Below are 25,998 nucleotides of genomic sequence, written 5' to 3' on the forward strand. Positions count from 1 at the left end.
GTGATGGGCCTCGCCTAGGCAGCTGCGAACGAGGTTATGGATAGGGGGATCAAGGTAAATGTAGTTTGTCCGTAAGTCGTAAGTCAGATCCTGAAGTAATGTCTCTGTTTTATTCAAAAGGTACATAAAAGTGCTAAAATTGAGGGCAGGTTGCCTGTAAACATGGATAAGTATGGGAAGATTATACAAGTTGGGGTTCAACTGGAAGATGCCCAGCAGTTATCTGTGAGGCTTGTGGAGCCTGATGATATTGCCGCTGGGTAGTGTTTCTGATGGGCGATGAAACCAAATTCATCACCCATGCTGCTTACGGGGGGGAGGGAGGGGTGGTGAGGGGGGGTTAAAGGCTGATTTACCACACTGCTCTGTTAACTTTCCGCAGCGGAATTTGAACATCTCCACAATTCTAGTTTTACCGCTGAAAATGGGGATTTATGCACTACTCCCATTTTGTTGCGTGGATCGCTCTTGAGCGAGTATAAGGCTTTCCGTCTCTTCATCTTCGTCTATCCTCTTACTGTTGAGAGGCGGGAATGTGGCTAGGAAGAGTGTGACGACACCCAGTAAAGCGCATGCCTGTAACAGGAACCATTAGCGATACAACCTTGACAAGATAGGTTAGGTTGAGGCACTCACGGCATTGCAGAAGAAAGTTAGCCTCGGCTGGCCCCTTTCAGCGAAAGCAGCAAAGATGAGGCCAAAGATACCCTGAGTGGTCAACATGGCAGAACTTTCGACCATCGTAATTGCGCTCAGCGCATCGACTCTTTGGCGCGGCGGGCACATTTCGGTCAGAACGCCTTTCACGGCTGGTGCTGATCCGGAGGCGAACGGGAGGAGAAACGCAGCTGGAAACCCGTCAGTAATGTTGTGTGCGACGATTGTTACGATTGTTATCAATGACGCACCCAAGTACACCTGCCAACCCTGGTTTGAGAACCCAGCGAAGAACGTTACGATGGAGTCGACTACCATGCTCCACCGAACAAAGAACAAATCAAATTCAGTCCCCGTGTCCTCCTCCTCAATCTCGGGAGACGTGATAGGCTCCTGCGGAACGTCTTCACCTGCAGCTGTATCGAAGTCCTCCGGATTCGTCGGAATGTGATGCTCTTGCCCCGGAACATTGGCCTCGTGCGGACTTGATGTTCCATTGTACCATATCCTTCCCGAGGTAATGATCTTGGGAAACATGAAAATCAAGAACAGTCCACGGATCAGCGAATTGCCTGACATGAGCCACCCGTTTGCCGTAGTGCCAAAGCCGAACTCGGACGAGGCGTACATCTGTAGTAAAATTGGCGCATAGCCCGACGCGAACTATGGAGATGGCGACGGTCAGACGGGTTCAGTACACAATTAGGGCTTCCTGCACGACTTACCACACTGAGGAAGATTCCAAGAGCCAGGAAAATCATGCCATAATTCTTGATAACACCACCATTCTCAAGACGGTACTTGTGAGGAACAATGACCTTGATTGGCGCGAAGAAGGCGTCAATGCCCCTGACTGCGCGTTTGTTCTCTTCTGCGTTTTCTGCAGGCTTTTCTGGCAGGAACAATGCACCATATACACTGGACGCCACGTAGAGAAAAAATGCCACCTCGAAGGACGTCTGATGCCATAGACATCACCAAGCACACCACCCACTAATCCAAAGTCAGCCACGGGTGGTGTTTGACGGAACATTTGGACTCACATAGGAAGCCAAAAGCAGTGCCCATCATGATGGAACCCTGCAGGCGTCCAAAAACAGCGGTGCGGTCTTTCGGCGCCACGATCTCGCTGACGGCAGTGTTGAGAACGAGCTGGTAGCCACGTGGACCACCTACCTGATGATTATTAGTCGAACGAACCAAGATCTGGAAACAGCCTCCAACGCCTACCACGCCGATTGATTGACAGACTTGGAAGACAAGAATGCCCACTCTGCCACCGATGGTCACTCCCAGAATCTGAGTTGAGACCCTAAGCCCCAGCAGAGAAGTCTGTGACACGAAAGCCCAGCGCGGTCCCCACAACTTGATGAAATAGCCGCTGACGAACAGATTCAGAACCGCACTGAATGAGGTCGACATGCCCAAGATGGAAAATTGCATGGCGGTACCGGCGTTGATCTCCTGACGGCTGCAACGGTCACCGGGGCCTTCGAATGGCGGGTTATGGCTGTAGAAGACATCGCATTCCATGAGCCGAAAGACGTAAAGGATACTGAGGAGCAGAATTAGCACATAGCATACGAGGGTAAAAATATGGTCGGCATGTGTCTCTTACGGTACTTGAGTGATTCCCAAGGTAAATGCCATCATGAAGCCGGCCAGCAAGATCCGGTTCCCGGGACCGAAGATGGTCTGACTAGCCGGCTTCACTTTCGGGGTGGCATTGCGGATCAACGGCGTGGATTCGTCGGCGGCCATGCTGGGAAACGGTCGAGAAACACAGAAACTCGACTACCAACTTTTCCAAGAGCAATGATAACCAAGAACGAACCTGAAATCCGTAACGAGTTGTTAAGACAACTAGAAAAGTTTCAAGGTTAGTTGAAGTTAGGACGCGGTGGACCGGCCGTGGCGAGCTTCCGTTGCCTTGGTGCTTTTAATTAGTAATGGGCATAGCCAATGTCCATTCCGGGTGGACTCGACATAGCCGACCGTCGGCTCAGGCAGCAAGGATTGAGCTCCAAAGCCGTCGGACCTTCTACAAGTTCGTCCATTCTGTCCCCTAGTTGCAGCTTCACTCTTCCAATGCATGCAGGCGGGGTGGGCTGCCGAAGAAGGGGCGATAACGAGGGGGGGGGAGCCGATCAATCGGATCTGGAGCCGACTCGAGCGGTCAGCTTTATTTCCAGACGCTTACTTCAAGACGCTGCCGACCCACGGCCCCAATTTCGCATTCTTTAGCCGTTGGGAAGCCGAGCTAAGTAAAGCAGAGAATCGAAGATAAGACGAGACATTTAAGAGTAGGAGGGAAAGCAACTGCGTATGGCAGACTGACTCTCGGAGCCATGGGAACCGCGGAAGTGCTCGCAGGTCACCGGACTTCAATCTGCCGAGCTAACCACTGTACACATCGGGGTGTCAGCGCCAATCGCGTCCTTAACCCCGAAGGCCGTCTGCTGTGCGATGGACTACTACGGGACACTTGAAATGCGCGTGATTGACATTGGTGAGAGGCGGTTTACATTTTAGATATTTGTAGCCGTCATCTCATCTTTGCAGAGTTCTGCTGTCAAGATTGTCGAGGTTAAATACCAGTTGAACTCAGAATCCAGATGACCCCTCGGGTTCTCACTTGCCAAGCGAAGTCGGAGACCCCCCAAAATGATGCACGATCGCGACCAGGACAATGACGACATTATCGCAATCAATGAGGAAGGCGTTGGTCGGACAGACGGTGAAGTGAAGAATGCAAATGGACCAGGAATTGTGCCAGCCGAAACAAGTCAAGCCATCGAGGACCATAGTGGCGGAGACGATCCAGCATCTCGCGATGTCCCGAAAGCCGGAAATGCGAAAGTGGACCCCCGAATCGGCCGCTCACCACCAACACCAACAAGCTCGACCGACGAAGGCGACGACAAACCGCGTGTATGGTCGTCGTTTCTGGAAATTCTGAATTGGATGCCGCAACGATGTAGGTACGACGCCAAAGACCCGCCCAAGTTCACCCTGGCGATGAATGTCTTGCTTGGCTTTGTATGTAATGACCCGATCCCTAACTCAACTGTAAGCGGCCGAGAGCATGATTACTGACATGCCGCAGGCCGGCACCTTTACCGTCGCGAACCTATACTACCCGCAACCCATTTTGAATGTCATCGCTGAGGAATTCAACGTCAGCAATGAGCATGCTGCTTCGGTTGCCACACTGTCCCAGGCTGGCTATGCCGTTGGTCTGCTTTTCCTGTGTCCACTGGGGGATAAGGTGCGGCGGAGGCCGTTTGTGTTGCTGTTGATTTGGATCACGGCCACGGTGGTAAGGCTCCTCCAGGCGTCAGACGCATAAGTTTGAAGCTGACCAAATAAAGTGGCTAGGACTGTGTCTCACAACCAAATTCGAGGTCTTTCTAAGTTTGTCCTTTCTTTGTGGCGTAGGGTAAGTGCACACAGTATTTCAACCACCACCACCACCACCTTTCTCCTCCCGGGAGCTTTTGTCTAGGGGTCTTACAGCCTTTACTACCTCGGGGATGATGACTCGAAGTTGGCATATCCCGACATGTCATGGGCAGCTTGTCAAGACCAGACGCTGACTCCAAATTAGAACCGTCACGCCGCAACTCATGCTACCCCTGGTCGGGGATCTCGCCCCACCCCATCGACGCGCCAGTTCTCTATCCGTCGTCGTATCTGGTCTCGCCCTCGGCATGTTGATAGCACGTGTGCTATCCGGCATAGTCGCCAACTACACCTCTTGGAGGAACATCTACTGGCTATCCTTCGGCGCACAGTATCTAGTTCTCATATTGCTATTCTTTTTCTTGCCTGACTACCCGGCCAAAAACCGGGAACTCAACTACTTCGCGCTACTGTGCGATATCATAGTCATGGTGGTCAGGGAGCCGCTTCTCTTCCAAGCATGCCTCATCGGGTTCCTCCTCAGTGCGGCTTTCACGTCGTTCTGGACTACCCTGACGTTTCTCCTTGCGTCACCACCATACCTGTATTCATCCCTCGAGATCGGTCTGTTTTCCTTCATTGGCATAGCTGTCATCTGCCTCGGGCCACTGTGGTCGCGTCTGATTACTGATCGTTTCGTGCCGCTGTTCTCCGTTATTCTCGGCCTCTCCTTCGAATTTGTCGGCATTGTTGTCGGCACGTGCATAGGAAAGTTCACCGTGGCTGGACCGATTGTACAAGCCATCACCATGGATACGGGCGCCAATTTCGCACACACAGCGAACAGGACGAATGTGTACAACCTCAATCCCAAAGCGCGGAACCGAGTTAACACGGCGTACATGGTCTTCAGCTTTGCGGGACAGCTTACTGGGACAGCGGTGGGAAATCGGCTGTATGCTCAGGGGGGTTGGCTGTGGAGTGGGGGTTGCAATAGTGAGTACTGAATCTGATTTGATCGAATGAGCAGAACTAGCAGGCCTAACAAACCCTAGTTGCATTTATTGGCACTGCAATTTTACTTTGCTTGGTTAGAGGGCCGAGAGAGGTGCGATGGATAGGTTGGGGTGGCGGCTGGAATGTGAGAAGAGACGAACTACTGCCAAAGAACGAGCCGGCTTTCAACTTGGAGCGCACCGTCGAAGAGGCCGTGCCTGTCGAAGATGAGAAGAGCAAATAGTAAGATAAAGTTATACATTATGGAATAGAGACAGACGTCAGATGATAAAAGAGGCACGAACGCGTACGGGACAGTTGGCATGAGGGACCTTCTTGTTTGTCACTTGGCCTTGGCTAATTTAGAGATAACAATAGATTAATCTCTTTGTTCTACAGAATATTGCCATATACTAGGTTGGTCTCATAACTTCTTTGTGCCTCTATTTCCCTCTTTTTGCTTTTTGGTAGTCACGCGCGACTTACTCCATGATCCAAGGTCCCAGCTCAACCCATAACCGACACCTCTCCCTTCTACCACCCTCCCAAGAATCTGCATCCACAACCTGAGTCTTCGCCTCTAAGGGGGGATCGGTGTCTTTTTCCCCTGGCACATATTGTGTAAGCTCCCAAATCTGCCCATTGAGCGTCTGCTCTTTAACCACCTGCACCCCACCAGTCATGTTCATATTCACCATCCCATTCCTCCCATACGCACCCCCCAGCCCACCACTCCATAAGGGCCACGTACCAGCCCCAACCGCCGTCAAATTATCCCCGCTCTCACTACTACCGTTAAAATCGGCCATCTGCAACGCGCTCATTCCCGGATCCCCATTCACCACAAAATTCCCCCACACTCTCTGCATGGTCGTTCGGAGAACCTCATTTATCCCCGTACCTTCAATATTCGTCCGATTCAGAAAGGGCTCGATATCACACCCATGACACGCCGGTGGCACAGAAAATTGGTATTTCCATGCTTTTCCCCCTTGGGCAGAAAATGCGTCGGCGAGCCAGTATGAAGGACAGACGAAAGTCGTCTCGGCGTAGAGGTTATTAGCAGCTTGCTGCCATCCTATGCCAAAGTGTGAAGTCGTTGTTGAGAAAGGGGGATTGAGGCCGTTGGAGTCGACATAAGGCTCAGAGGGGTCGAAATTCTCGGGGAGGCCATAGTAGGAGAGGACGGAGGTTAGGGTGGAGGGGGTGAGGAGGGGGTAAGTCGTTCTTAGCCAGTCCAAGAAATCGGTTTCGGTTTCGATGGTTTGCGGTACAAAATAGGGGCCTTCGTTGAGGTTGTTGCTGGTTAGAAGGCGGATGCCGTTGGTGCGGGGCTTGACGGCGAGTTGCTCGGTTGGACGGCATTGGATGAGGGTGTCGTCGGTGACGGGTACAAAAGCCCATTGTCCGTAGAGGCCGGTAGTACTGATGTAGTTGCTGGCGTTTTGGAGGACCAGGGTATCTGTGGTTTGAAGGCAGTCGAATATGGAAACGGTTGATGCGGTTTGGTCGGTCAAACAGCCGGCTTCTTGGGCGAGCCTGTAGTATGATTGAGAGGGTAGGATATCATCGTATTTCCTGCAACGAAATTTTAGCAACGACATCCCCATAGTTGTTCAAGTACTAACCATTGAGTTGGCAGATAGGGACTCGACGCAATAACCCCATTGAAAAGCGACGTTCCTTCAGAGCCTCCATTCGCCATGCCTAGCAGCATGACCGAGCCGCCTCCGGCTGACTCACCAGCAATTGTTACTCTCCCCGGATCGCCACCAAAAACATGGATATGTTTCTGAACCCACTCAAGGGCAAACCGCATATCATGTATCCCCGCATTAGGCACACCAGACCTGGCCACCTCAGCCGACGACAGAAAGCCAAACGCCCCCAGCCGGTATTGAATCACGACTGCGATATACTCATTTTTATTTGTGTGGACCTGGGAAGCAAAGTCATATGTCTTGGCGGAGCCCGCTCCATAACCTCCACCGTCTATTAAAACACCTCGTTAATCTGCAGGTTTACAAGGTTGGCCCTAAAAGAGGCAGGGAACTTACGGATCCAGACTAGGACCGGCGACTGAGTAGCATTGGCTGGTGTGAATACGTTGAGGAAGAGGCAGTCCTCGTTACCAAGTACGTCGGTATCCAAGTCTACGGTTTCGTCACTGCCAAGATTAGCCGCATGCGTCGACTGGACTCAGGTCTGCATACGGAGGTGCTTGGTAAGATTGAGGGCAGCGTGGTGGGTTTTCCACGGCGGATGTGACCTGCGCCCGGTTGACTTCAGGGGATTGAGGTAATTGCCATCGCAGCTTTCCTGTTGGGGGGGTTGCGTATCTGATCCTACACAAAATAGTCAATTATGAAAGTGCTATTGTATTGATGAGAGACTGTTTAGTATTACCCTCTGAAGATGTTCTGGTCGAACGTAGTGTTGTAAACCCCTTGGTATCGCCCGTATCCCAAGTCGATGATTGGATCAGAAACAAGCGAGTATGATACTGCTCGGGAAGGTCTAAGCAGAATAATCGTGGACAATAGGGTTGCAAAACGCATTTTTGGATTCCGAAGTGGATGAGAGCGTCTAGTCGACGGACGAGAGAGTAAATTCCAGACTACTCTCCTTGTTCTTTATATGCAATTCCAAATGTGATACAATTTCAAGAACTAACGAAGTCTAGTGTGCCCTAAGATATGAAGGAATGATTTATTCCGCCCGGGTGCTGGACCGTCCCTATCATGTTCACGACATCACGCCAGTTGGATTGCAGACGGGAAGCGACATTCCCGTTCGTGTAGCCAAGTTTGTGGTGTACTGCAGGGATCAGGTCAGAGTGAAGCATGCCAGCTAGTCCTTAAATGGTCCAACCTCAGGAAGTGGAGGTTGCATACTTATGTGGCCACAAAGCTAATGTAGACTACATGAGTAATTCCTCGCACGTGGCTCTTGTACGGCATCCGGCCAGGAGCAGAATAGAACAAGCAAAGCTGTTCCCCCGGACAGGAAGCTCGCCGGGTTTTACATGGGTGGTTTAACAGACCGTAAATGTACAGCGCAGGAAATGATTGTTCGAATGGAAACCGGAAATGATTGCTCGAATGGAAACCGCATCGTCGCGTCCTCACAAAGAGGAGGCCGGCCCGCTTTCGCAAGTAAGTCCCAGAGGATAGCAGTGTATGATTCAATTTGCGGTCTCATGCTGAGCTCGATGATGGAGCGGCACACAGCAGATGCTAGATGTTTGACCGGTTTCTAGAGTCGCACGGGTAGGATGAACTCCGCGGCATCGTCACATAGAGTTTACCCGCGTGTAAACAGTTCGTCCACTAACCTGGAACGCAATTCCATGGCACTTATGCAAGCCTTGAGGCAACCTCACCAAGTCAACCTGGTTGGCCAGGGTTGGCGTGGATGAACAACCACCACCCACCGAATCTCCGGATTCGGGTTGCCAAGCCATACCAATTTGGAGACTTGGTTGGTGACGTGGGTTAAATCATGGTCACTATAGCTGTGGGGGCCAACCCAGCGGAAGGGGATGGGGAGGTTGGTGAGGTTATCTCAAGGCTTGCACTTATAATAGCCACAGTTGGATTGGAGTACCTAGGCAAATGTGAGAGGCTACCCACCAGGCGCAGAGGACATCGCCCTTACTTAGCAACAGAGGGGATACACATTCCTTATTATCAACGAGGTTTTTCTCAACCGGAAATATGACCCAAGGTCTTGACAAAAGTTCAGCAAGTACTTGAAACATATCGCGATTCGATGTTCCAATATATGTTGAACTTGAGTGAGCTCTTTTCATTATGTGGTTTCGTTCTAGTTTATATTTAATAAAACAATAACGCGCTTTGATGTTTAACATATGTAGTGTCGGGATGCAAGTACTAGGGGCTGTAGTGGTACTATAAAGGTGCGTAAAGGACCAATCCCAACTGGCCCTGAAACTACTACAACGCCTGCCTACCTCCTAAGACCACAATTTCCCACATGCTTCACATATATTAATCTATTGACCGAAGATATGCCGTCATTTTCACCTTTTTCGGCGCTGACAAAGTTCACATCAATTAAAAAGTTTCCCTGCCGCTGTCGCACAAGTTCAACATATGTTGAACACTGGGGCGCGACATGTTTTAAGCACCTGCTGAACTCTTGCCAAAACCTCAGGTTTTGTACCTGGTCAGGTTACGCTCATTTTCAACTTGATCCATGACTTTGAGGCACAAGTTCTCGATGAAGGAGCCCGGAATACACACCACACGGTACTCCACACCCCAGCATATCAATTTGAACGCACACCGCAACCCAAACAACAGCATCCGCCACCCCGTTATTAGTAACCCAGCAAGCTTATACGTCTCAGTTTGCCTCCGCCTCCACGTCTCAAGCGGATCAGTTTCCACCCCACGCATCTCAGGAATCTGATCATGGCGCCCCTGGAGCGATAAGGACCAAGCCTCAGTAAAAGCCCTGGCGCCATGGCGTCGACGAGCGTATACGGCCACGTGATGGATACCACTGTTTTGTCGGTAAAAGAGACAATATGCAAGCTTAGCTGTGCGCGGTCCGTGTATAGGTAATCTGAAAGTTCATTTGGACCGTCTGGGGTGCTTAGGAGTTAGGGGGTCGGAAGGGCCACCTGCGATGTAAGGGGATGTGGAATATGTCCGAAAGGTCACGGCTGGACGGGCCTTTGTGAAATGCGAGGGTATACAGTATTCGAACTTCCAGTTTTCCTTTAGCATGTTCAGTCATCATATTGTAGATAGATACGGATTCTCTACATTGAGGCGAAGCCTTCTCTGAGCTTGCGCCAGCCGTCCTGACTTATCATTTTTACTAGGCTGTTGGATCTTCAAGGCTACTACACCAAGACTGCCAGTCTTGGAAGGACATATGGCCACGTACCGTACGTTATGGGCCAATATGAACACCACCCCTCGAACCACACAAGTCCTGCCTGTGGAACAGACCTCGTTCATTCCTGTCTATATAAGGCCCTTATGGCCGCTGTTCACTTCTTTCAGGACTCTCCAGAAATCATGACATCTTCAATGCAAGACCATTTGCCCACAATCCAATACAAGGACTGGCGGACTTTCTCGGGGCCAAGGACATGGTCAAACCTGAGCATCAGATCAGAGACTATGCCGCGATTGGTGGCGTTGTCAGCGAAGGAGTGGAGCGGAGCACTTGTCTTGCTTCGGAAGATATCCCACATGTTTGCAGGATAGTATTTGGTTGGCAATCAATACTCCCACTCGATGCCGGAAGGAGCGGAACTCGTGTTTCAAGTAGTGAATATAGTGAGGCGAAAGGTGCATATTTTTTTTAAAAAAAACAAGACGATTTCAACTTGCTTAAAATTGCTTAAAATTGCTCTCAAAATCATATCATACAATGTTGAACGGGGTGGGTCGGTCGTGTTGTTGCATTGGCTCCCAAGCCACCCAGGATATTGGCGAAACAAAATCTGTCGTTCATGCATGTTGGTTCCAACTATATATTGCGGCCCTACTGCTACATTCTTCCTAACCTGCAACCATCGCACAGTGCCCCAGAAAATGGTCAGAGGCTAGGTCAATCACTGATAGCACAGTCCTTTTGCAGAATTATCAATGCGATTTTCTTCGTGATATTTCTCAATGGTAGGGTTCATGCCTAAATATAGTAATTGTTTCTCTGCTAATTTCCATGACAAGCCTAACAAGCTCTTTTTTCAATACTTTGCCCAACTACTGGCGAACAAGATGTCTCTCTCTTTCACAACCTTGACACTAACATTATCCGGCTGTCTTGCTATCCAGATACGTTTCCAATACCATCAAAATATATCCTCTTAAATTCCAGACTGGTAACCTGAAGGTCCTACGCCGAGGCTTTTGCCATCGCAGTTTGCCGCGAGCACTTCGCGGGCTCACTTCAAGTTCCGCAGAGACGCCCCAAATGTGCTCGACATACGCGGAGCATTCTGCGCCGTGATAAGCTGTGTCAATGACCCCCTACCAGAAGGGCTTCACCATTAGGACGTGGTGAACCACGTCAGGCAGTGGCAACCAGAGGATCTCGAAATTTCTACATATGAAACGGCCGGAGCAACACTAAGACACGCATATGGAGCTACGCTGATATACAATCTCTTCATAGTTGATAAAAGCGATGTTTAACGTAGAAGGTAGTGGGTTAGGTAGGTGGTGCGTCGCTCGCTCTGTGATGCGTGACCCCGTGGGGGGTTACCCTATAGCTATAGATAAGATAGATTAGAGCTATAAAAGAGCTCTGCCAGGCCAGAATAGCTGACCTGGCCATCCTTTCCCAATACAACAATTCACACCCCATATGCACTCGCATCACTCTGCAAATACGTTATAGCGGATAGTAAATAACAAGTAATAAATAATATTAAATACGCCGTAGGTGTTAACCCTCGGTACCTCTACAAGTACTCCCTTAAGGGGCTATAGATGATATAGCGGGCCCTTAAGCCGCGTCGGGCGGTTATACAGGTAAACTTGTAGCCAAACGACTACTAAACCTCCTGTCCCTCCCTAAGTCTGTGCTACAACCCCTGCCTGAACTACCGATAAGTGTGGTAATGTGGCACTTAAATTCGTCCTCAGGGGTGGGATGCTGCTGATGTGCAGAAGATGCTCGACTATTTTTTTTGTCGCGACAAGTCGTAGTATCTGCTAATTGGGGTTCTCGTCGAGCGTATACATCTCAACCATACGCTCAAGTGGATAGACCGTAACGTGGTCTAGACGCTCGCAAGAATCGCGGCGAGAGGGCGTGCTGCGCGCCTTCTATCGTGAGGGGACGGGTTCGCCGACGAGCGTTATCGGATAGGCGAGGTCCGATAAGGGGCCGGATTAACGATTCGAATTCTGGACCGGCTGTCGAGTTATATTCCGCCGACGTAGTGCTTGACGGTCGACTGGCTAGGATGCTCGTAATCCTAAACTGCACCAATCTCCCTATTATCGCTAGGTAGGCGAAGTCAACAAGGTGGGCAGCGCGCCATAAGGGTTGACTAAACCCCCTTGTGTGTCAGCTGCAGGATTCGAACCCGCGACTCGTCACCGACCCAAGTGGGCGAGGCTGAAATCGGGACTTATCTACCAGCGAAGTGACCAACTACACCAGCCGACACAAGTAATAATAAGGCTTAAATAAATGGGCCTCTTAAATTCCTGGTTCTACGTGCTAAATAGAAGTATGTTATTTCTTAATTTGGACGGCAACAGGAGAACCAGTAGTTAGTGGGACTATTGTAAGGTGGCTGCTAGGGACGGGTCGGACAGCATCAAGGCCCAGATAGCATCGATCTTCTCAGGGGGGACTTTGTTGGTAGGTTGAGAACCAACGTAGTATGGTAGTGAACGCAACGCAGTCGCCAATAGGGCGAACCGACGACGCAGCGTATGTATTTAGTCCAGCCATTAGGGCACGGTTTGACATACGGGAGTACTAGCAGAGGTACAGGGGGCTTCGAGCCTACGGCGTATTTAATAATAATAATAATAATATTTCTTAATTCCCTCTTATAGAACTCCGTCGTCTCCAAGGTTCGAGCAGTCCCTTATCTTAAGATGACAACTGTGGCTGTGCACATGGCTAACTTGCAGACACTTCCGTCAGCTGTTATATCCGTTTGCCACGCCAGCGGCATCTCCAACTCGACTTTTATGCGAGTTAAGTAGATAGTCTTATGCCTTTCACAATTAAACGCCCCTCGCTCTGGAACCGCCGGCGCATGCTCCAAAAGAACGTTCCCACCCACTTAATGGACACTATTACCGCACCGAAATCTGCGAGAGTGCGGTCAACTTCAAATGGAGGCGATCTTGAACGTCAAGCGGGCACCGAGCTCACGATGATGCAAAATTTGGATTGGTTCAGATTGACGAGGTTTCCTACTTCTCTCTCGAGACAACTGGTTAGGCCAAGAATATCACATAGGCTGACTTTGCCTTTGGCGGAGAGCAGAACCCTTTCCTGGCCTCAACCCACTCTATCTGCTTTAGTGGGTGACCAAGACCGCAACAGCTTCCACAGACGCCGTCCAGTCGCCGCTCAACCACCGGAGGCTCTGGGCAATACGCAGGAGACGAGAACCACCAGCGTGAATAGTGACGACCGAGTGTTTGCTGGAAATTGCTGTGCGATCGAGAACGCTAAGAGAAAGGAGGAGTTGCAGGAGCATCTCGCAGAGCTTTTCCCTTCCTCGGGCTCTGATCAATCGACAATCCTTCTTTGTTGGGGAAAAGTGGAGGAGTGTAAGATCATTCCAGTCCACGTCCGACATTCAGCAGATGAGATCTATCATTGGAGACGAATTCGAAAGACTTGGTATGAACGCAGAAGGCGTTAGAAACACTGGCTTCCGTGGTATGGAGTGAAGGACGTCCGATTCGTCGAGGTAAGGCCCTTTCGCTGGACAAGACTCGGTGGTACCACGCTAATTACACACAAGTTATCTATTGCGGGTCGCAGAACTATTCAATCTTTCATCGGTTTCTGCAGAGTCGAAGATCTGAATGAGAAGAAAACCCGCTTGGAGGAGATAATGAGGAAGAATGACAATCCGAATCACGAATGCGAGTGCCACCATGATGTCGCTACTGGCTCGTGGGATCATCACGACAACTGTCTTACAGCCTGTGAAATCGCTAACGAGGACGAATGGTTGTACAAATGTTCCTATGAGGTTAAAAATAAAGCACAAAGAGAGCTCTTGCAGCTTAACCGACGAGCCTTGCTGCCGCTCTGCTTCAAAGAGCCGGAACTCTCCAGATTGAACAATCAACTCGATGAGGTATCGATATCACACTGGTAGACCAAATTTCCGCTCTCACTATTCGATCAATGCTAACATAGGTCGCGCAGGAAGTTATTGAACCTATTAAACCAGTGGCACGTTCCCGAACTAAGCGAAGTGCCATTCACCGGTTTATTGATCCAGGAAGGCTGGCTCTTCAACCCTCTCTGAACTTTTCCTCTTGTCTCCTTCAATTTCTGTTTCCTGTCGATTATCCGTGGCTGGCTTCTCTACAGAGACTGGTCAGTAGCTTGGTAGGTCGGAGGCTGTGTTACTGCGTTTGTAACTTTGATCTGGATGTGGGTAGCTCAAGCGGTCGATCCGTAGGTCGGATATCCACCAAATAAACATTATGCACCCAGGCATTGGCAATGAACAAATGGCTCTGGAGCACTTAGAGGTTCGTTGTGGATCAATCAGAAGATTTTAATGACCAATGCACGATTTGGCTCGAAGTCACATATGTTGGGTGATTCCACCTCTTAAGACTAGGCTGCACCACGTTGGTATGCATGGCACTTCGATTGGATTAGATAAGATGTTCAAAGTAACGTCTTTAAGGCTAAAGATATCAATATAAAAGGGATGGCAGCAGATGAATTGACGAAATCCCTGCCGAAATCGAAGTTTCAACGATTTGTCAAGCAGGTTGGTCTCCCAGATATACCTGAGCTGCAGGACAGCAACGAAGATCAAGGATAGTCTTAACACCGAGGACAAGCATCCTTCCTAGTAAGGTCCAGAATGTATCGTGGTAGCTTTATCTTTTCCATTCCGGGGCTGGGTGGGATGTTAATCGAGACGTGTCAACAGTGTATCAATCCATTTATGCGGAATTTCTGTAGGATCTGGGACTAAGCCTCAACGCTAATGACACCTTCGGATGTTTCAACTGAGATCAAGGTTATGAAGTTATGCTTACACTTCATCGGGTCGTGAATACATATTGTTCATCATTTCCTATACTTCGAACCCCTAGATCACAGCAAGTGTGGATTGGGATTGGGATTGGAACTGGGTTTATCTGTACTGAGATGTAGTCTCGGCAATATTTTGGCTGTTCGAGCAGAGGGTAAAGGACTCCTGAGTGATGATGTGCGGATTATGTGTTGTTTTACTTAAGGATCCTGACTGCAGTCTTTCTTGAACGGAAAACCCCTCATTCCAAACCATATTGGAGTCTTCCTTGTGAGGATCAGTAATGGGCAGAGTTTGTTCATACCAGTCATGTTCTCACCTTGCCACTATTGAATACTTACATCTCCAAACATTGCATAGGTACCATCCGCTATTTTTCGCATGACGAAGAGCCAGGGAGCCCCAGGTGCCATGCACAGAAAATCGCCATTTCTCGAAATGGAGGGCACCCAGGCCACTAAGCGTTTGTTCCCTACGATGGATCACTTCCAGGTCCAGGTGAGAGTGGATTGCATCTTATCTGTAAATAAGGGTCCGTCCGATGCTTTTCCATAAATACAACATGTCAGCCTCGGTTGTTGAACGGCGTATGGAGGTTGTCCGTTGTGTCCATGGTATCTTGAATACTAGGCTGAACTTGAGGAAGTACTCCGTGATGACACCTTCGGCAGAGGAAAGTTTCCTAATCTTGAGGATACTCCTAAGTTGGCGAAGCACACAATGGCTAGCCTGCCATTTGCAAAGAAACTGGAAGCATCGGTGACACAAGTGATTATATGTAGGAGATCCTGGAGAGAGCGTGGCGACTGCGGCTTTGGATAACGGGAATCTCAGTATGTCAGGTAAGCTCGTATTGCCAGTTTATTCCAATCGCCGTCGCTAAGGTGACATTCTACGGCCGGATATTGAGCTCCTCCAAGTGTTACTCTCTCTTTATATTATTCGTATTCTGAGGACTTTTTGTTCAAGCGGCGGAAGTCAGGAACCCAAGAGGGTCATTTCTCCTGTGATCGCGTCGCCTTAACCCCTCCTAGTAAAACTACGTTCCGTCCCTACAATCGCAACTAGACCTACTATCGAACCACCCCTCCAAAAGACGAGTAGACCCACTAAAGCAGAATGTGGTGATACGAGCTGTGAAGTACGGGGTCCGTCATCTACTGCAATGGGATTCGAGGCGCTCAAGATTAACCTCAGAGAGACACAAAGTCACGGCCTATGCGTGTAGATATGAAATTGTCTCGTATAATCGGGGACCAGATCCAGTGATTATATTAGATAAATGCCTAGCAATGCGTATACCCATACCCAATCATGCATCATACTTCTTGTTAGCGGAGTCGAGAGGACCATTGCTGAGTTGATAACCGGTGACTTGGTATCCAGATGGCGAAGAAAGTCTTCATAGTTGCTCCAAGACTCAATCGTCAGTGACTAGGACCGGTTAGCTGACAGGCGATGATCCAGGCTTTCTTTGCCGCTGTGAAAAGCTTCACCCAGCTGACGGTCGACTATTGAACACAGAATACGATTTGGGGTGCTAGAACAGCCTCTTGTGTTATCCACAGACGCTCATAGTATCGGCGTCGAGATAAGTCCCCTAAAGACTTCAGGTAGACAGTGAACATGACCCATGCTGCCGTGTTCATCTTCAGACTTGTATGGGCTTTTGAAGTATTCTCCAAGTATGCTGCCCTTTCCTCAGTTGCAATTCGTGTTGTTGTAAGCTGTAGAAGCCGAGGCATCGTAAGATACACCGCAGTTAAGGTCGCCCCCAGAGTGTCCTCTCTAAGCCACATTAGAGTCCTCCAATTTCGTGGGTAAATGCGTTTCCTCGTAGCAAGTTGAAAGGAATGCTCTGTATCCGATGCCTGATTGATACACACCGCATCGATCCGTAGCGTGCGCTCTTCACGGGGATACCTGAGATGCTTCAGCGCTGAGTGAACTGGGGCCGACATAGAGAACAACGCTGTTCCAATGTTGTGGCTGTAGCCTTGCTATGATATGAAGAGACGGTGTTCTGTGCTTGGTGTTTTCGAGAACCATAGCCTGCATGAGTCGAACATACAGGGCCGCCTGAGGCTGCCGCCTGCAATGCAGGTAGGAGATACAATGTTTGCCCACCCCCAGTTAATCTAGTTCCCGCCTGATTAGATGGACAAGGTACTGACTCTCGAGTAAACCATCCCACTGCCGCTTGAAAATACCCCAATAACAGCGAGTTCACGACAGAGGTGGGATTGATGATTGACTCGGGGTTTGGAAGAGAGATCGTGGGCAGACTTTTTTGTCCTAGCAGACGGAAGGTGGAATCGGATGCTAGTGGTCATTGGGGTATTCATTGATTCGTTTTAGATCGCAAACATCCAGCCATGGAGCCCTGCCGCAACTCCAACAATCCCATATCCGTACATCAGCACTGCCCTGAGGCAGCTTTTCGTGACAAGCCAAGAGTACATCAAGCCCACCGAGAAAGTTACCCCATCTGCCCGCCCGTACTGCCCGTACTCGCAGGCCGCGGCGGAGGTGTGGGCACGGCCACTGCCATTGCGCTCGAACTACTGCTACCACCCCTTACCATCGGCACACCTCCCATCATGGCCATCTCCTGAACATGACCCTCGTTGTCGCTATCACTCCCGCTTCCATCACCGTCTTCTCGACTGCTGGTGCTTCCCACGCCCGCCAGCGCCTGTTCGGCCACCTTGCGCTCCACCTCTTTCAGCCTCTCCTTCTCGATAGGATCAACGAGATCGTCATCATCGCTCCAGACGCTCTCCTCGCCATCACCCACATCGGGCATGGCCATGCGCTTCCAGAATCTGATTTCTTGTTTCTTGGCTCTGTCGTTGATTCGTTTCTCGTTCCGCGCCTCGTCCTCGTTGTACTTCTTCCTGAACTCACGCAGCAGTGCGTTGGCGCGGCCGGCGTGGTCTTGCATCTCCCAGATCTGCTCACGTAGCTGGGAGTTTTCGGCGCGAGCCTCGGCTAGCTGGGCGCGATACGAGCGGTGCCATGCCGAGACGTCGGCGATGTGTTTTTGTTTATAGATGTGGAACTGTGACAGCAAGGCAGACAGCACGCGTGCGTACGAAGTCAGGAGGGCAAAGTTGGCATCACGGCTGTGCTTTGCGCGGTCGAGTGATTCGCTGAGGATGGACAGGAGGGCGTCGAGATTCGGCTCTTGTGCTGCAAATGGTAGGTTAGTATAGAGCTTGCACACCGGGGTGGCAATGACAGAGTGCACATGTAGTAAACGAAGCAGCGGGCGTCAGACTCACCATGTATCTCGTCGGCTGCCTCACCGAGCACGTCATCGTTGCCTAAGCCTCTTTCCCGAGCTCGATTCCGTACTCTGCCCAAACCACTGACAATATCCTCCGTGACACGTCTGTTCTCTGCCAACTGTCTCGACAGCTCCTCCACCATGCCGTAGATTATGTTCAGCTCCGCCTGGTGACCCGCGGGCGTCGGCCCAACCGCCATTCCAGCGTTTGCGCCCGCCCCGCCGCCCTGCATGGCAGCGCCAGAGCCGTTGATGCCATTCATCTGGGCGCCCTGCGTGAATAGAGAGAAGATCGGGGGTTGGGGTGATGGGCGGCCAGCAGGTGTATTGGTGCCGCGACCTCGAATTACGCTAAAATCGGCGAAGGCGTCCAAGGCGGCTTGGGTTTCGGCCGACTGGTGAGCTCGTGCAGCAAGAAATGCTGCTTGGCTGGATCGATCTAGGGTATCGCCGTTGATGGGAGGTGCAGGCGGCGGGTGTTGTGGTTGGAGGTTCGGTATCGGGGTGGTACTCCGGTTCGAGGGGCTTTGGACGCGGTTGTGGAATGAAGTTAGCTGTGTCGGAGTTGGCGGGTTCATGATGCTGCGCGGCGAATCGGGAGCCCTGCCAGTACCGCCACGGAGCCCGGCGCTGTGGGGATTCCGAGCAGAACGAATTGGATAACAGGGCAGCGAGAGAGGTACAAGAGGTACTCCGTCCTCTTTCGGCTTTGGTGCTTCTTCGGGCATAGGCCACTGTTTGGAGCGCTTATACAGGTACAGGCACACTACACGGCGACTTGAGGTCGGATTGAGATTGCGGGGAAGTGTCAATATCGAATGAAGATGTCGATGGATGTTTCGCAAAGCTCATCTGATATTGATTTCAGTCGCTGAAATGCTGATTAGCATTGTTTGCAGTGTTGTGCTCGTCTGGTCACTACCAGAGGCGCTAGACGCGCGCTACCCGCGAACGCTTTCGGGAAGCTGCACCTTGACAAGGTTAACGATGCTTCCTTGCCTCCCGATTTCAACATGTCTCTACAAACATACATAGTAACTCAATGTATGCTCTGAACATGACACCTTTGAGGGCTGAGGTTATGGTACTCGGCATATATGCCTCCAGGCTGACGTTCAGCTTTTCCTGAATGGACTACTGCTGCGCTTCAATGTTCCAATACCTTGGTCAGCTCTGCCTCGTGCCCTTGAGTTCGGCCATTTTTAACGATTCTCTGAACTCCCATTCGGCAGCTCAAGCCCTTCCCAAAGCCACCAAGCCAATGGTGATCTACGACGTCGTTCGAGTTCAGGTGTCCGTCGAAGCCTAAGTCCTGTCCATAACTGCCACTCATTCCCGCTCGCGGGCTTCATATTTTCACTACTGAAGCACTGATTGATCCTATATCAACATGTACCTCCGTTGCACACTGGCGATGGCGATGATATGTTCATTTCGTCGACAGACATGTCACAAAAGGGGCGTACTTTGTCGCAAACTGAGCTCAGCTTCGCCCTGAATCCTGCCATGTTGCTTTGATGCTAATTCCATGCCGAATACGCCATCATGGACAAGCGTACACCCGGACAGAAACTAATTCCCCCAAAATGCTAGGCCATACCTGAAGCGGCATGACTTCAGAGCCAGCTCAATGTCCTGGGCAAAGCACCATATGCCCGAGCCTCTGGCCAGCCGTTTACCGGCGCCGCCAATTTGCCCCTGTCCTTGATAAATGTCGTCTACCCCGTCGGCGCGTGCCATGACGTCTCAAATTGTCCTCCGATTCTTCTTTTTCTCCACTGGCACCGAGTTTAGAGGATTAGGTTGGGTCTGGAGAGTGAACCTGTTCGTTGTTTCTTCTTGAACTGATCAACGATCATGGTGCCGACGAAGTTTATATCTTCTTCGTTGTTTCCCCTTGCGGGCTTCATGATTCAGGTGAGGGCGGCCAAGTTGGACCTTTTTCCACGTCAAACCTCGCCTGCTGAGCGATTTGGCCAAGCGCTTGCGCCGTCTTCCCCTGCTGTGACGGCAGCACCTCAACTACGCCGGGCCCGAACAGATCCCGACTTGTTGTTTGCCCGGGATGTGGGAACGGATACATGTGGTTATATCTCAGGGACTGGCAGTCAGTGTTCCCTACGTCCCTGTGTACGCTTCATCGAATTTTAACATTGAATCACAGCCTGGTATCCATTGACATGCGGGGCCGACTACACTTGTACCAACTCTGGCGACTACCGTGGATGCTGCCAGGGTGCTACTTGTAGCTCCTCAACGAACTACTATACGTCGTGTCTTGATGCCACAGCACCAGCTTGCTCGGCCTCTGTTGGGCCCAACACTCTCTGCTGGTAAATCGACAACTTAGCAGACACAGGTCCTCGTTTTCGACTGACATTGATTAGCACCTTCGAGACATCGTACCCCTATTGCCTGACGTACCTTTGGTCCACAACTGCGTCCCCAGGAGACGTCTTCACGCAGTATAACTGCGACCAGTCTACATTTTCCGGAGGCTACTTCCTGCAAGCCGAAAAACCATCAATCACAAGCGCCTCCACTTCCACCAGCGACGATGATGACGATACGACAATACCTAGTGAAACAGCCACGAGCTCAGGCTCAGCCGCCTTAATTCCAACTTCGAATCCTCAAACCTCGGACTCTTCACGTGGTGCCTCCATCGGCACCATAGTCGGCGGTATCGTTGGTGGCGTAGCCGTACTTGGCCTCCTCGTTCTCCTAGCCTTTTTCCTCATCCGTAAGAAGAAATCATCCAACACACCACATATGCAGATGCAGCAAGGTGATCCCGGGCCTCCACCCGGAGCGCCAACCTTCACCGACCCTCGGTATAGCGTCTTTACCGCCCACCCGAACCCTCAGAACAATGGACCCTTGAGTCCCATGAGCGGCTATCCCAGCCCGAGTGGCTCGCCGGCACCATACATGAACACCGTCGGTGGCATGGCTGCTTACAACCAGCAGTCCGACCAGGAGCAGTACAGTCAGCAGGGCATGATGCAGCCTCAGCAGATGGGAAGTACACATGCTGGGGTTAAGGACTTGTATGGAGGGTCGGGCAGCCCGCCTCCTAGGGAGACAGTGGTAGAGATGTCGTCAGATAATCCGGTTGGCACGCATGGTAATGCGGCGGAGTTAGCATAGGGGGTTGGGGAAGCTGTGTTCACAGTTTGTATACACTACTGGTGAAGATCAGTGCAACAGAAAAATGAAGATGGCTTGACCTTTTGCTGTTAGATGCTAGAACGGTTAATTAGAAATAGATTCCATCAAGTGCAGACACTAGGTGAAGTATAAACCCTAGACCGCAGGTGCCAGTGATGACCCTGTTCAAGGTAGCAAATTGCAGTCGCTATGGTTCTTGTGTTGTCCATTACAAATTGTACTTATATTGATGTATCCACCCATATCTACATCACATTTCATACGGCCTATGTATGTGGTCAATGAAGTGGGGAAACTTCTAACCGTGATACAAACTAGGACACAGTATAAGTAAGCAGCGGCACATTTCGGCAGGAAAGGCCGAGCTCCAAAAGCAATAGACCTAGTAAACAGGACAGGGAAAATATCCGCTACCTACAAGCAAGAGACGTGGCAGCGGATATTCCACGAAATAGAAAGAGAGCAAATATCGAGAATAAGAGCGCGGTAATGGTGAAACAGAACATGGCATTGCTGCTTATATAATGTTGTATGCCTCAATCCATACAGATAGCTGATGGTGAATGTACCAGATGTCCAAAGGTTGCGTAGTAGTTTTAGATGGTGTGAGGAGATATCAACCCAACGGCATGTGCCTCGCGTCTTTTTATAATCCCAAGGACTTTGATTCCATTTTATCCCTGTCACACCCTGCAGTTCAGCATATCCTTCACAGCTTTCAGCTACCGCACCCTTGACTTGGCTTCAGATTCGTCGGTCTGTATCTCGAGCAGCGTTTCTTCCCATAAAGAGGCAGACATGGGGACACGTTCTGGTCGCCGTGATGAAAATCTCGCTTTCGGTAGTTCTGTGAAACGAATGCCGGAGGCAGGCTAATATTGGCTTTTGGCTTGGGCGTTTGAACGATTGATCGTTTCTCCAGAGACCGAAGTGCCGTGTGTTAAACTCCTCTAGAGGCGCTGCGCAGGAAGTCATGCTGATGAAACTGCAGCTTGAGTGTTTAGTCGCGCGTGATGTTCGAACAGATCCATAGTTCTTATCATAAACAGGACAGCAGAGTCGAGGAGAATCGAACGAGAGACGCGAAAGGGGCTAGAATTGCGGTGAAGCGAGGAGAATTGATGTTATTAAAAAAAATATTAAATACGCCGTAGGTGTTAACCCTCGGTACCTCTACAAGTACTCCCTTAAGGGGCTATAGATGATATAGCGGGCCCTTAAGCCGCGTCGGGCGGTTATACAGGTAAACTTGTAGCCAAACGACTACTAAACCTCCTGTCCCTCCCTAAGTCTGTGCTACAACCCCTGCCTGAACTACCGATAAGCGTGGTAATGTGGCACTTAAATTCGTCCTCAGGGGTGGGATGCTGCTGATGTGCAGAAGATGCTCGACTATTTTTTGTCGCGACAAGTCGTAGTATCTGCTAATTGGGGTTCTCGTCGAGCGTATACATCTCAACCATACGCTCAAGTGGATAGACCGTAACGTGGTCTAGACGCTCGCAAGAATCGCGGCGAGAGGGCGTGCTGCGCGCCTTCTATCGTGAGGGGACGGGTTCGCCGATGAGCGTTATCGGATAGGCGAGGTCCGATAAGGGGTCGGATTAACGATTCGAATTCTGGACCGGCTGTCGAGTTATATTCCGCCGACGTAGTGCTTGACGGTCGACTGGCTAGGATGCTCGTAATCCTAAACTGCACCAATCTCCCTATTATCGCTAGGTAGGCGAAGTCAACAAGGTGGGCAGCGCGCCGTAAGGGTTGACTAAACCCCCTTGTGTGTCAGCTGCGGGATTCGAACCCGCGACTCGTCACCGACCCAAGTGGGCGAGGCTCAAATCGGGACTTATCTACCAGCGAAGTGACCAACTACACCAGCCGACTGATGTTATTATTTGAAGCGCAATGGAGAAGTTGAAGAAAATAGGGGAGTCAGAGGATCATGAGGGACCAACGATACAGTGAACCTGGATTGATTGGATGGTTTCAGTGTGGCAGAAAACGAACTCTTCTCCGTGAGACCAGTGGCAATGATTGGCTTGAGGCACTCGAAGTGATTGCATGCATTGGCATGGGACGCCAACTGACGAACCCTTGAGAGTAGCATATGGCGCTGACTCTTTTGTGTGAGCCGTCACAGCGTATCGATGGAAACAGTCTCGCAAAAATAGATGCACTATCTATCCTCAGTCTTAGTAACGCTGCTTTTATGTACTCTCGCTTTGACACCGCCGTGTTGAGAAAGCCATCTCCAACGCCTTCAGTACTATACGTCCTCTCCCTTCCGCCCCATAATAATTGGAAGTTCGATGATCAGAAAAAGAAATACCCCTGATATTGGGAAAAACAGCGTCATAGCCCATTTACTCCTCTTGGACGTTCCAACAAAGAGTGCGAGGATTACACCTATAAATGTTGTGGAATATAGAGTAGCCAGGAAAACCTTGACTTTGACATCGGAGGTTAAAAAGGCAGTGAAGAAAACCCCACCTGTAATGGCCAGCACCGTGTACAACCATATATCTCCCTTCAGCCAATTCCAGAAAACCCGGCGGAAGCTTACGTTGATATTCGTAAGAGGGGCGTCAAAGGAAACCTCTCCACCGTGGAGTTCTCGACGAATTATCTTCCTGAGCTCTTTGTCCTTGAGTGTATACGGGTTGATGTCGATCTTTGTAAACTCCGTATCTATTGACTTGGCCAGGGTCAAGACGCATTTCCAGCCCCTGGGAACTTCGGGTTGTCCCTGGAGTGGTAGCTGCATGCGGGCTCGCAACCACATGATGTATATCCCAATCGTCCAGATTAACAATAGACATAACGTGATGAAGAGTTGTATGCATGAGAAGCCCCACTCATATTGCTATGGACGACGAATGTTAGTACTATGATAAAGCAAGAACATTGTATACGGAGCGCCTACCTCCGGAATCGGCTGGCATCTACCGTTGCCTTTGCCTAGGATGTAGCTGAGAGGTATGTCTTATTTTGCACAGTGTACGCCATATTATGAGGATTATTGAACGGTTGAGTGTTATATCTGGGGTCAGTCCAGTTATTTCCGGTTAGATACTTTGGCAGCCAAAAGGCGGATATGTTAAGCGTTCTTCTCAGAAGAAATCCGTCGCCAAAGCCGAAGAAAGAATATTGTGTGTTGAGACCGTAGAACCCGTATTCTTTGACATCTAGGCCCATCAGTACTGTAAAATGTTTCCCTCAGTGGTCAACCATGGTGATTCTTCATGATTTACAGTTAGACAAATTTCTCTGTAGCCAACAACTAGACAGCAGATTGGAATAAGATTTGCAATTATCATGCGAGGAATACAAGGAATTCAAGTCACCGTCGGATTCGCCAGTGAATTTTGGTATCATGATATCCCTGTCAGCTGAGCTTGTTAGAAATGATCAACGAATTGTTGAGAGAACCCACAGTAACTAAAGCCCTCGAAGGGGACTGGGTAATCTTTGCTGAAGCCGACTCCGTCACCGTCGTGGATAACGTAAGACAGGGGCTTCAAATACGAGAATTTGATAGTGTTTTCGTCATCCAGACTCTTGATGTAAGCCTCATTTGCGGTGGTGTACCCAGTCATTGCGCTCGCCAGTGTCGGCCAAGCAAGGAGAAAGACCATGGTCGCGACCATGAAGAGCATCGCCACGACCAATTCGAGTCGACGGTACTTTATAGAATCCCGCATCAAACGGAAAATGGACGTCAGGCCAGGCTCATTCTGGATGAAGACGATCCAGAATGTCCTGTAGGTTATGGGGCTATGAGCCATCGAGGTGGAAATGTAGTCGGCAAACGTTCGCCATGACACGTAAGCCAGGATAGTTTGGCCGAATCGGCCAACAAGCTGCCAATCCATGAGTGTCAGTTGAAAAACTCCGTAGCGTCTGAGTTGAATCTTAGGGGCCTTAAAATATCCCAAGATATGTCGATGACCTTTGCCGCACTGAAGTCAACGCGCGCCAATCTCAAAGTGATCTCGAAGAAACCCGAAGAGTCCCAAATTTTGAAATTGCCAATGAACGGACTGAAATTCCCGTCTGGCTGATATGCTGATCGTGAAGTATAGTCACTAAAACTACTTGATGAATCATATGAACCAAGAGAATAGATCACTAGAAGAATAAATATCACCCAGCAGAAGAACAGAAGCCAGAGACCAACGCGCCCCCATCGGCCCGATCGTAAATCATGCCAGACTTCTTTCCACGTCTGTTTCAACTGGTCGGACACAACTTGGGGGGTTGCATTTAACGACTGGGCTGAAGCATGCCAACGCGTTGCGCGACGTTGATTTGGTGCTGAACCAGGTTCGAGGAGAAGCGACTCGAGAGAAATCATGGAGCCCGCTGGCGCCATTGTGGGGGATGTGGGGAAAGTTAGCTTGTGGCCCCTCGGGTAGAATATGAGCGGGCTGACTCGATCTCTTGTGGCCGCGGAAAGAGCTCACAGTTCTTGAAAGATCATTCTGTTCACCTACTTGCGCCGATGTGGTGGTATGAAAACGGAATCGAAGAAAGATAGAACAGGGAATCACAGGAGGGGGAGGAAATGTGATGATATTTAATTTTGCTGGCGCCAAGAACCTCTTGGGGGCCGAAATACTTCAAGATTGATTTTCTTACGACCCCAGTCCCGAATCATACCTCACATTATGCAGTGCAACGTGCCGTTTGGATCTCTCACCACTTATAAGCCCTATATATATGATGCTTGCCTGCCTAG

At 50.2% G+C, this 25,998-nt stretch overlaps 10 protein-coding genes and 1 non-coding gene across 11 annotated transcripts; 2 read left to right on the forward strand and 9 right to left on the reverse strand.

Moving 5' to 3' along the window:
• Window positions 1-432: 432 nt before the first annotated feature.
• On the reverse strand, window positions 433-2,418 carry BCR38DRAFT_508754 (uncharacterized protein; the record flags this gene model as incomplete). Its single annotated transcript, XM_040864981.1, has 8 exons — window positions 433-576; window positions 637-848; window positions 909-1,320; window positions 1,383-1,575; window positions 1,605-1,650; window positions 1,701-1,833; window positions 1,888-2,212; window positions 2,276-2,418. 8 exons carry the CDS (start codon window positions 2,416-2,418, stop codon window positions 433-435), a joined length of 1,608 nt encoding a protein of 535 aa, XP_040709386.1.
• A 903-nt stretch (window positions 2,419-3,321) lies between these two features.
• BCR38DRAFT_462116 (major facilitator superfamily domain-containing protein) lies at window positions 3,322-5,299 on the forward strand (the record flags this gene model as incomplete). Its single annotated transcript, XM_040862604.1, has 5 exons — window positions 3,322-3,696; window positions 3,764-3,976; window positions 4,029-4,096; window positions 4,265-5,055; window positions 5,115-5,299. 5 exons carry the CDS (start codon window positions 3,322-3,324, stop codon window positions 5,297-5,299), a joined length of 1,632 nt encoding a protein of 543 aa, XP_040709387.1.
• Window positions 5,300-5,537: 238 nt separating this feature from the next.
• Window positions 5,538-7,613, reverse strand: BCR38DRAFT_529038 (Alpha/Beta hydrolase protein; the record flags this gene model as incomplete). Its single annotated transcript, XM_040865441.1, has 5 exons — window positions 5,538-6,633; window positions 6,684-7,047; window positions 7,113-7,222; window positions 7,269-7,400; window positions 7,462-7,613. 5 exons carry the CDS (start codon window positions 7,611-7,613, stop codon window positions 5,538-5,540), a joined length of 1,854 nt encoding a protein of 617 aa, XP_040709388.1.
• Window positions 7,614-9,161: 1,548 nt separating this feature from the next.
• Window positions 9,162-9,688, reverse strand: BCR38DRAFT_452973 (uncharacterized protein). The gene has a single exon (XM_040861557.1). The coding sequence runs from the start codon at window positions 9,474-9,476 to the stop codon at window positions 9,228-9,230; it is 249 nt and encodes an 82-aa protein (XP_040709389.1). The 5' UTR covers window positions 9,477-9,688; the 3' UTR covers window positions 9,162-9,227.
• A 6,549-nt stretch (window positions 9,689-16,237) lies between these two features.
• On the reverse strand, window positions 16,238-17,020 carry BCR38DRAFT_145020 (uncharacterized protein). The gene has a single exon (XM_040853655.1). The coding sequence runs from the start codon at window positions 16,759-16,761 to the stop codon at window positions 16,312-16,314; it is 450 nt and encodes a 149-aa protein (XP_040709390.1). The 5' UTR covers window positions 16,762-17,020; the 3' UTR covers window positions 16,238-16,311.
• Window positions 17,021-17,279: 259 nt separating this feature from the next.
• BCR38DRAFT_357346 (uncharacterized protein) lies at window positions 17,280-18,322 on the reverse strand (the record flags this gene model as incomplete). Its single annotated transcript, XM_040857099.1, has 2 exons — window positions 17,280-17,992; window positions 18,085-18,322. 2 exons carry the CDS (start codon window positions 18,320-18,322, stop codon window positions 17,280-17,282), a joined length of 951 nt encoding a protein of 316 aa, XP_040709391.1.
• A 1,362-nt stretch (window positions 18,323-19,684) lies between these two features.
• BCR38DRAFT_145028 (uncharacterized protein) lies at window positions 19,685-21,378 on the forward strand. The gene is made up of 3 exons (XM_040853656.1): window positions 19,685-20,196; window positions 20,254-20,422; window positions 20,477-21,378. Exons 1-3 carry the CDS (start codon window positions 19,947-19,949, stop codon window positions 21,237-21,239), a joined length of 1,182 nt encoding a protein of 393 aa, XP_040709392.1. The 5' UTR covers window positions 19,685-19,946; the 3' UTR covers window positions 21,240-21,378.
• Window positions 21,379-23,040: 1,662 nt separating this feature from the next.
• BCR38DRAFT_t380 lies at window positions 23,041-23,143 on the reverse strand. The gene has a single exon. It is a non-coding gene; the product is annotated as a tRNA-Thr (tRNA).
• Window positions 23,144-23,468: 325 nt separating this feature from the next.
• On the reverse strand, window positions 23,469-24,446 carry BCR38DRAFT_145061 (uncharacterized protein). Its single transcript, XM_040853658.1, has 2 exons — window positions 24,184-24,446; window positions 23,469-24,123 (listed from the first exon to the last, which is right to left on the reverse strand). Exon 2 carries the CDS (start codon window positions 24,040-24,042, stop codon window positions 23,527-23,529), a length of 516 nt encoding a protein of 171 aa, XP_040709393.1. The 5' UTR covers window positions 24,043-24,123; window positions 24,184-24,446; the 3' UTR covers window positions 23,469-23,526.
• On the reverse strand, window positions 24,184-24,560 carry BCR38DRAFT_145043 (uncharacterized protein). The gene has a single exon (XM_040853657.1). It carries the CDS (start codon window positions 24,453-24,455, stop codon window positions 24,219-24,221), a length of 237 nt encoding a protein of 78 aa, XP_040709394.1. The 5' UTR covers window positions 24,456-24,560; the 3' UTR covers window positions 24,184-24,218.
• A 191-nt stretch (window positions 24,561-24,751) lies between these two features.
• BCR38DRAFT_310813 (uncharacterized protein) lies at window positions 24,752-25,491 on the reverse strand (the record flags this gene model as incomplete). Its single annotated transcript, XM_040854655.1, has 2 exons — window positions 24,752-25,149; window positions 25,221-25,491. Coding segments are annotated over 2 exons (669 nt in total), but the record flags the coding sequence as incomplete, so codon positions are not given.
• Between the last annotated feature and the right edge of the window lie 507 nt (window positions 25,492-25,998).

The sequence above is a fragment of the Pseudomassariella vexata genome, assembly GCF_002105095.1.
Source record: "Pseudomassariella vexata strain CBS 129021 chromosome Unknown BCR38scaffold_30, whole genome shotgun sequence".
Taxonomy (NCBI): Eukaryota; Fungi; Ascomycota; class Sordariomycetes; order Amphisphaeriales; family Pseudomassariaceae; genus Pseudomassariella; species Pseudomassariella vexata.

Excerpts from the sequence above, each read along its gene's own strand:
- BCR38DRAFT_452973 (XM_040861557.1), bottom strand. The coding sequence starts at position 9,476 with ATGCGTGGGGTGGAAACTGATCCGCTTGAGACGTGGAGGCGGAGGCAA.
- BCR38DRAFT_145061 (XM_040853658.1), bottom strand. The coding sequence starts at position 24,042 with ATGTGGTTGCGAGCCCGCATGCAGCTACCACTCCAGGGACAACCCGAA.
- BCR38DRAFT_145043 (XM_040853657.1), bottom strand. The coding sequence starts at position 24,455 with ATGGGCCTAGATGTCAAAGAATACGGGTTCTACGGTCTCAACACACAA.
- BCR38DRAFT_145028 (XM_040853656.1), top strand. The coding sequence starts at position 19,947 with ATGGTGCCGACGAAGTTTATATCTTCTTCGTTGTTTCCCCTTGCGGGC. Across the intron at positions 20,197-20,253 it reads TTATATCTCAGGGACTGGCA|CCTGGTATCCATTGACATGC; the intron begins GTCAGTGTTCCC and ends ATTGAATCACAG. Across the intron at positions 20,423-20,476 it reads GGGCCCAACACTCTCTGCTG|CACCTTCGAGACATCGTACC; the intron begins GTAAATCGACAA and ends GACATTGATTAG.
- BCR38DRAFT_145020 (XM_040853655.1), bottom strand. The coding sequence starts at position 16,761 with ATGTCGGCCCCAGTTCACTCAGCGCTGAAGCATCTCAGGTATCCCCGT.